This window comes from Leptonychotes weddellii, chromosome 5, assembly GCF_054177405.1.
Source record: "Leptonychotes weddellii isolate Sample4059 chromosome 5, ASM5417740v2, whole genome shotgun sequence".
In the NCBI taxonomy this organism is placed as follows: Eukaryota; Metazoa; Chordata; class Mammalia; order Carnivora; family Phocidae; genus Leptonychotes; species Leptonychotes weddellii.
The window spans coordinates 157,115,750-157,124,900 of record NC_138373.1 but is presented as its reverse complement, the minus strand read 5'-3'; the positions used below and the strand labels follow the sequence as shown (position 1 = coordinate 157,124,900).

The 9,151-nt window shown below is 63.3% G+C and overlaps 1 protein-coding gene across 1 annotated transcript in view; it reads left to right on the top strand.

Moving 5' to 3' along the window:
- The first annotated feature begins 3,109 nt into the window (after positions 1 to 3,109).
- Positions 3,110 to 9,151, top strand: part of CELSR1 (cadherin EGF LAG seven-pass G-type receptor 1) — a 133,964-nt gene continuing 127,922 nt past the window's right edge. The window contains exon 1 of the mRNA XM_081822660.1: positions 3,110 to 7,188. Coding sequence (XP_081678786.1) covers positions 3,573 to 7,188 — 3,616 coding nt within the window. The 5' untranslated portion in view covers positions 3,110 to 3,572. The remainder of the gene's footprint in view (positions 7,189 to 9,151) is intronic.

The following is a 9,151-nucleotide window of genomic DNA, read 5'->3' as shown; positions in this document are numbered from 1 at the left end:
AATGAATAAGTAAAAAATCTTTAAAAAAAAAAGTGTAGAGCACTCACTTCCCGTGAAGAAGCGCGGGGGTGTGTGCAAAATATAAATGTCAATTACATTCCCTGCGCCCCTGAGCTCCAGGCACAGCACCATTGCTAACCTCCAAGCTCCTCCCGCTTGGGTGTGAGCATCCCCCCCCCCCCCCCCGGCCCCACAGGGGCCCCGGAGTCAATGAGTGGGCGCTTGGTCCGCAGAGATGGTGGGCATGTGGGGGAAGGGAGGAGAGTGCTTGGAGCCACCCCCTGGGGGAAGGGCCGGTGAGCTGGACACAGCCCCACAGGCGGTGCCAGACAGGTGACTTGGGAGCCCCTCCCAGGCACCTGCCTTCGCGGCCGCCAGCGAAGGGGGATTTCTGTGAACACAGAGAGGACTGGATCAGGGGCTGAGCACAGACAGCACCCCCCCGCCCCAGGAAACTGGATGAAAGTCCCAGTCTCTGCCTTTCCATGAGAGGGACATGGGCATGCAGCCTTCAGCTCACCATTGCAGCCATGTGCACTGAGACAGTGATGAAAGTCATGACCCATGACCTCGTGCTCAGTGACAATGACCGTGGCAGGAAAGGTTAGCCCCCTGGTAGATCTGCACCCAAACCAGGCCTGTGCCAGTCTTTTTATGCAGTCTTTTTTTTTTTTTCCCCTTTTTACATAATCTCTACACCCAACATGGGGCTTGAACTCACGACCCCGAGATCAAGAGTCGCACGCTCCACTGACTGAGCCCGCCAGGGACCCCTTTTCGGCATTAATAATCCTGCAACAACGCTAGGAATCTAGGCTACTCTTGTCTCCAGTATCTCCTCCAGACGTAGGCCCTGGTGACGGTCACACAACTACTTAGTGGCAGAACTGGAACGTGACCTCTGCAAGGCGCCAGCCCTTTGAGATGTGTGCTGTTCTGCTCACGTGGCTGGGGTCCCTGCATCAGGGCCGGAGCTGGAGCCCGTCTTTACCCCCATCCCCTCTCTTTCATGCTGTGGACACTGCACGTGTGCACATAGGAAGGTGCATCAAGCATGTGTGCAGAGTTCAGTGTATGATCGTAAAGCCAACACTCCACGAACCCTCGTGTCCCCTGCTCCCCAGCGGTCCTCCTGACTTGGCTCAGGTCACCCCCTTGCAGTTCCCGAATCTTCCGCCTGTTGATGTGCATTACTAAACACGCAGTTTGGGCCTGCTTCAGACCCGTATGTGACTGGAACAGCGGCGTCTCTCGGCCTTTCCCGGGACATCATGTTAGGGAGATCTGTCCATGCGTTCCTTCCTTCCCCGTCCCTGGGACCAGGAAGTGGCACAGAGCAGTCCCTGCAGTTGCCTTGCAGCCTGCAGGTGTCTTATTCCAGGAAGGCATGCCCACACCCAAACTCCTTCACTGCATTTGAATTTTCAAAAACCAGCAAGCACAGTGCAACAGAACCTTTTGTTTATATAAACCCAACCCAACCTGTTTAAAATCCTGTTGAGAGAGAGGCACTCTGGGGTTCTCTCCAGCCCGAGTCCCCCTGCTCTCCCCTCACCCTGGCCTTGGAGCTTTCCACTGCAAAGCTCTAGCCTCCAGGTCCTCACTGCACTCCCCACCCTCAAACTCCTGCCCTTTGATCCTCCCCATCCTAGAGGAAGGACAGACCCGGGATGTCCTGGACATTCACACTTGAAGGATGAACTTTTCTCTTTCCTCCCCCTCCCTCCACGCACACATTTCCCCCAAAGGGCTTGCCAGTGGAAACTCCCAGATTAAAAGATTCTAAAGCAAATCTACCTTTAAGGCTAAATATAACCTCTTTAAGTCTTGCTAATGGGAAGAAAATGCTCATATTTGGCTTTAGCCTAAAGACATTGTAACAGGTAACTTTGAGCAATATTGTTTGAGTTAATTTTTTGCCGCCCCCCCACCCCCATCTGCACTCAGCTTGGAAACACAGCGGCGGGAACCTCCAGGGTCCAAAGGACCTGCTTGAACATCTCTCACCCCTGTCTTTCTACCGGACCAACCCGGTGGAGCCTTCCGGGATGAAGAGACTCCACTGACGGGCAGAGGGGCTGGAGAGGGGTCCTGGAGCCCCGAGCTCTACCGAGGGCAATTGCATCTTCCCAGCCCGGGGTGGCACAGTCCTAAGGCCCCTCGGAAGGTGGGGTGTCCTACAGTCCTAACCCCCGTCCTCCAAGCCGTGCTCCGCAGGAGGCGGGGGGGGGGGGACCCGCTTAGTTCTAGAGCTCCCACCCCCATCTGTTTCCCGCAGAAGGCTGAGGTGCGGAGGTCAGTTCCAAAGCCTCCCCCCCCACCCCCGGTCTTCCCCGCGGGCGGTGAAAGGGGCGCTGCCACGCTTCTTAAATCTCCCGCAGGTGGCTCTCCGCTCCCGGCCGCCGCGCTTCGGGAGGAGCCGGGAGGCCCTGGGACCCGGACCGCGCGTCCACGAACGCTCCGGCTGGTCGCCTCCAATGTCCCCACTCCAAATCCCAAATGTCAACCCAGGCTGTTTTCCTTTTCGTTTCTTGAAACCCGGTGGGACCCGATCCGGTTAGTTGCCGATTGCGTTTCAAAGTTTTGTCGGGGTGAAGCACTTTAGCCGCCCGCGTTGTGCTGTGAATGTGTAACCTTCCTCCAGTCGTGGCCGCCGTCCCCGACCCGGGGCGGGCAATCCGGCTCCCTCCCGGGCACCTCAGCACCCGCCCTCTCCCCTCCCGGGTCCAGCCTGCGCGGCGGCCCGGGCGGCGCTCTCCGTGGATCAGTTCTGCCCGCGTGGTGGTGGGTGGGGGGGCTTCGGGCCGCGCCCCGCCCGGGACCACCAGAGCCAACGCCCCACTGGTAGCGGCCGCCGGGGGGCCCCCCTGCCCCGCCTTTCCCGGCCCGGCTCCCTCGGCCCCGCCCCCCGGGGAGGGCCGGTGGGGAGGCCGCAGGGGAGTGGGCCCAGCCTCCAGCCCCCGCCCCGGCTGCGCCCCCGCGTCTCCATAGCGATCCTCCCGGCGCGCACCTCCGGGCAGGCTCCCCCCGGGGCTGAACAATACGCGGCGGGGCCGGGGGCGGGGCCCAGCTGGGCCGGGGGCGGGGAGAGCGCGGGCAGAGGGGGCGCCGGCCGAGCGCACCGCCCAGGCAGCAGCCGGCCGCCCGGGTCCGAGCGGCGCGGTGCGGCCCAGCCCCTCCGGGAGCGCTGCCCCCGCCCTGCTCCGGGCCCGCCCCGCTTCCCACGCCGCCCGGCTGAGCTCGCGCGGGAACCACCTGGAGCCGCCGGGAGCCGCCGCAGCCGCAGGTTGATGCGCGGCGCCCTCCCGGGACGCGCAGAGGAGCCATCTTGAAACCAACTTCGCAAACTTTCGCAAAGTGCTCTCGAAGTGGAAGCTGCGGGGGAGACCGGGAGCGCGGCCCCCGGTGTCCCCGCCGGGGCCCCCGGGGAGGCAGGGCGCGGGCCGCCCCGAGGGCCCGGCGCGGGGCGCGCAGGAGCCCTCCCCCGGCCGCGCCGGGTGGATGCGGAGCCGCGCCGGGTGCATGGATTGTGCTCGGGCGCCCAGCTCGGGCTCGGGCTCGGGCTCCGGGCCATGGCGCCGCCGCCGCCTCCCGTGTTGCCCGCGCTGCTGCTCTTGGCTGCGGCCGCCGCCCTACCCGCGCTGGGGCTGCGGGCGGCCGCCTGGGAGCTGCGCGTGCCCGGCGGCGCCCGCGCCTTCGCTCTCGGGCCGGGCTGGACCTACGGGCTGGACGCCGCGCGCACGCCCCGGGCGCTGCGGGAGCTGCTGGACGTGAGCCGAGACGGGCGACTGGCGGGGCGGCGGCGCGGGCCGGGCGCGGGGCCCCGGGGCTGCGTGCGCCTGGGGGGCCGCCCGCTGCCGCTGCTCGTCCGCCTGGCGGCCCGCGCCGCCCCGACGGCGCTGAGCCTCCGCCTGAGGGTGCGCGCGCACGGCCCCGGTTGCGGCGCCCGGCTCCGGCGCCGACGTGCCACCAGCGCGGAGCTGCGGGCGCGGGCTGTGCTCACGGTGCCGGGGCCCGGCGCCGTGCTCTGCTTCCCGGCCCTCGGCGGCGGCGACAGTGGCGGGGCCACGCTGCACTCGGCGCTCGCGGCCCTGACCGCCTTCCCCGCCTGTAGCTGCCTGCCGCCCCCCGGATCCCGCTGCCCACGCCGATCCGTCTGCCTGCCGCCCGGGGGCTCGGCCCGCCTGCGCCAGCTGTGCGCCCTGCGGCGCGGGGCCGGCGCCATCCAGATGGAGCTGGCGCTGGAGGCGGCCGCGGGGACGACCTCCCCGGCGTCGTCGCTGTCGCAGTCGCAGTCGCCGCCGACCCAGCCCCAGGCCGGGGCCGTGGCGGCGCGGCGGGCTCGGCGGGGCGCTGGCGGCAGCACGACCCCTCAGTTCCCGCTGCCTAGCTACCAAGTATCGGTGCCCGAGAACGAGCCGGCGGGCACCACGGTCATCGAGCTGCGCGCGCACGACCCGGACGAAGGCGAGGCGGGGCGCCTGAGCTACCAGATGGAGGCACTGTTCGATGAGCGCTCCAATGGCTACTTCCTCATCGACACGGCCACTGGCGCGGTGAGCACTGCCCGCGCCCTGGACCGCGAGACCAAGGACACGCATGTGCTCAAGGTGAGCGCTGTGGACCACGGCTCACCGCGGCGCTCGGCCGCCACCTACCTCACCGTCACAGTGAGCGACACCAACGACCACAGTCCGGTCTTCGAGCAGTCCGAGTACCGTGAGCGCGTGCGTGAGAACCTCGAGGTGGGCTACGAGGTGCTGACCATCCGTGCCACCGATGGCGACGCGCCCTCCAACGCCAACATGCGCTACCGGCTGCTGGAGGGCGCAGGCGGCGTCTTCGAGATCGACGCCCGCTCGGGCGTGGTGCGCACCCGGGCGGCGGTGGACCGGGAGGAAGGGGCTGCCTACCAGCTGCTGGTGGAGGCCAACGACCAGGGCCGCAACCCGGGCCCGCTCAGCGCCACCGCTACCGTCCACATAGTGGTGGAGGATGAGAATGACAACTACCCCCAGTTCAGCGAGAAGCGCTACCTGGTGCAGGTGCCCGAGGACGTGGCAGTCAACACACCTGTGCTGCGAGTGCAGGCCACAGATCGAGACCAAGGGCAGAACGCGGCCATCCATTACAGCATCGTCAGCGGGAACCTGAAGGGGCAGTTCTACCTGCATTCTTTGAGCGGCAGCCTGGACGTGATCAACCCGCTGGACTTTGAGGCCATCAGGGAGTATACGCTCCGCATCAAGGCCCAGGATGGGGGCCGGCCTCCACTCATCAATTCCTCGGGGCTGGTGTTGGTGCAGGTGCTGGACGTGAACGACAACGCCCCCATCTTTGTGAGCAGCCCCTTCCAGGCAGCTGTGCTGGAAAACGTGCCTCTCGGCCACTCGGTGCTGCACATTCAGGCGGTGGACGCGGACGCAGGCGAGAACGCCCGACTGCGCTATCGCCTGGTGGACACCGCGTCGACCTCCCTGGGTGGTGGCGGTCCTGTGTCCCAGGACCCTGGCTCTCCCCCGGAGTTCCCTTTCCAGATCCACAACAGCTCTGGCTGGATCACCGTGTGCGCGGAGCTGGACCGCGAGGAGGTGGAGCACTATAGCTTCGGGGTGGAGGCGGTGGACCACGGCTCGCCGGCCATGAGCTCCTCGGCCAGCGTGTCCATCACGGTGCTGGACGTAAATGACAACGACCCGGTGTTCACGCAGCCCGTGTACGAGCTGCGTCTGAATGAGGACGCCGCAGTGGGGAGCAGCGTGCTGACCCTGCGGGCGCGCGACCGGGACGCCAACAGCGTGATCACCTACCAGCTCTCCGGCGGCAACACCCGCAACCGCTTTGCCCTCAGCAGCCAGAGTGGCGGCGGCCTCATAACCCTGGCGCTGCCGCTGGACTACAAGCAGGAGCGGCAGTACGTGCTGGCGGTGACCGCTTCCGATGGCACTCGCTCGCACACCGCGCAGGTCTTCATCAACGTCACTGACGCCAACACCCACCGGCCGGTCTTCCAGAGCTCGCACTACACCGTGAGTGTCAGCGAGGACCGGCCGGTGGGCACCTCCATTGCCACCATTGGTGCCACCGACGAGGACACGGGTGAAAATGCACGCATCACCTATGTGCTGGAGGACCCTGTTCCACAGTTCCGCATCGACCCGGACACTGGCACCATCTACACCATGACCGAGCTGGACTATGAGGACCAAGCCGCCTACACGCTGGCCATCACCGCTCGGGACAATGGCATCCCTCAAAAGTCCGACACCACCTCCCTGGAGATCCTCATCCTCGATGCCAACGACAATGCACCCCGCTTCCTGCGGGACTTCTACCAGGGTTCCGTCTTTGAGGATGCGCCACCGTCCACCAGCGTCCTCCAGGTCTCGGCCACAGATCGGGACTCAGGCCCCAACGGCCGTCTGCTGTACACCTTCCAGGGTGGGGACGACGGTGATGGGGACTTCTACATCGAGCCCACGTCCGGCGTGATCCGCACCCAGCGCCGGCTCGACCGGGAGAACGTGGCCGTGTACAGCCTCCGGGCGCTAGCTGTGGACCGGGGGAGCCCCGCACCCCTCAGTGCCTCGGTGGACATCCAGGTGAGCGTCTTGGACATTAATGACAACCCCCCAGTGTTTGAGAGGGACGAGCTGGAGCTGTTTGTGGAGGAGAACAGCCCTGTGGGGTCCGTGGTGGCAAGGATTCGTGCCAGTGACCCCGACGAAGGCCCCAACGCCCAGATCATGTATCAGATCGTGGAAGGCAACGTGCCCGAGGTCTTCCAGCTGGACCTGCTGAGCGGCGACCTGCGTGCCCTGGCTGAGCTGGACTTCGAGGTCCGGCGGGATTACGTGCTGGTGGTGCAGGCCACCTCGGCCCCGCTGGTGAGCCGGGCCACTGTGCACATCCGCCTCCTGGACCAGAATGACAACCCGCCTGTGCTGCCCGACTTCCAGATCCTCTTCAACAACTACGTCACCAATAAGTCCAACAGCTTCCCAACGGGCGTGATCGGCCGCATCCCAGCTCACGACCCCGACCTCTCAGACAGCCTCAACTACACTTTCCTGCAGGGCAATGAGCTCCAGCTGCTGCTGCTGGACCCCACCACGGGCGAGCTGCAGCTCAGCCGGGACCTGGACAACAACCGGCCGCTGGAGGCGCTCATGGAGGTGTCTGTTTCTGGTGAGTGGCTGCCCCGAGAACCGCAGGGACCTGCCGGGGGCCCGCCCGACGTGCTGGGGCGCATCTGGGCAAGGCCCAGGCAACTCTTTGGGGATCTGTGGCCTCCGGTTGGATGGCTGGTGCCGCAAGCTGGGGGGGTGCTCCGCACCTAGGTCGAGGGAGTGCGAGGGGTCCGACACTGCTTCCGTCAGCACTTTTGCTGGGAGCAGGCCTGGGCTGCTTCAAGTTCAAGACTGGGGGGTTTTTTTTGGCGCTTTCCTCAGTGGGCTGTGCTCCCGATTGTGCTATTAAAAGTTGGTCTCCAGGGTTATCTGAGTTGTCTGGTTTGCCTGGCGATGCTCTGCAGTCAGCCCTCCGCCTGTCTGGAAAGATCAAAGGTCACTGCCCGCCCCATGTGCTGGTTGGAAATTGCTGGATGGTTCCCTGAGTCACCCTGTAATATGGCTGGAGTTCGGTCCCGTGGTGTCTCTTTTCTGTCTCCTCCAGATAATAACAATCCGGCTTATGTGTGCTCGTCTGTCAGGGAGCTCTTTGAAAAGCATAGCCTCGTTTGATCTTGGCTTCTGCTCCCGGACACGGGCTTATAATTTGGGTGTTACTTAGAGGCCTGCCCAGTTTGGTGGTGGAGCCAGTGTGGGAATCCCGCTGGCCTGCTCTGGGGCTGGAGGTGAGCAGAAGAGCGAGGTGGTCTCAGCTCAGCCAGCCTAATGCTTGGCAGCAAAGTGTTGGTGCTCCATGCTGCCGACCCCCGAGTGCTGGACAGGGTCTGCAGGGCCAGGGAGAGGGGACAAATAGAGGGTGTGGGAATTGGGAGACACAGCGGCTCCTTAAGGGGGCCTGCCTGTGGACAGGGTCGGCTGGTGCAGACAGGTGACCTTAATTATGAGACCAAACTATCGCCAAGAAAGGCAATGTTTCGGTTGACTTATTTAAACAATAAATTATTACAACACAGTATCACTCTGGGAGCCCTGCAAGAATTAAAAAGTAAATTCTCTGATTTGTTTTGTTTTCACGGTTGGTTATCAGTTGTTATACGCCAAGGGTTGGATAGCAAACAGGTTCCTGTTTCAGCTGTTTGCTTATAAGATCCGGAACTTACAGGTCCAGTTTTGAAGTGATGCAATCTTTCACCAAGACTTTTGGCAGTGTAGTCTGTCTGCAGGTGAATATTTTAGGTTTTGTGAGGTTGTGAATATGCGTGGGGAATACGGAAGAGGCCCTTAGGGGAAATTGTTAACCAGGTTATGGGTATTCCAGGCAATGACCAGTTACCAAAAAAAGTCTCTTTCCGAAATTCCCATTTGCATTTGCTCAATTTTGTTTCCTCATACTGCTTTATCTGCTAAACAGAGTGGAAAACAGCCCGTGCAGAAACGACTTGGCAACATCGTGGGGTTTTGATTGCACAGGGGACACACGGGGCTTTAGTGGGAACCCTGCATGTGCAAGCAAGGATGTTGTGTGCGCCTGAGGCATCAGGAATGTGGGCCCCGCTGTGGCAGCCAGATAACAGGGCTTAGGGTGGATTTCATTCACCAGAGGGTAGTTACTGAGAGATGGCTTGCCTACCTGGAGGGCTCTGGGCTGGGACCACAGTCGAAGGTGGGCTGGGGATCCATGCTATGTAGGGGACTGTCTTGATGGTCTCAGTGACCTAGGGCTGGCTCCGATTCCGCTTCCGCCACTCAGGCACTGGGCCTCCTGTGGGGATCCCGCCAGGAATAGATGGTTCCTTTTCCCTGGGCTCTGATCGGAGAGCAGGCAGTTTTATAAACTCTAGCACTTACACAGACACTTAGGTGAGCAGTGTTGGGCTTCTTGCCTGCAGGAAGATTCCCGAGGAATGCGTTGCTGCGCTTATTCCGGTGCCCAATCCACGCTCGGCGCCCAATCCGCGCTCGGTGCCCATCGGCGCCGAATCCGTGCTGGGGTCTGAAGTGGGCACCTCGGAGCGCGCTAC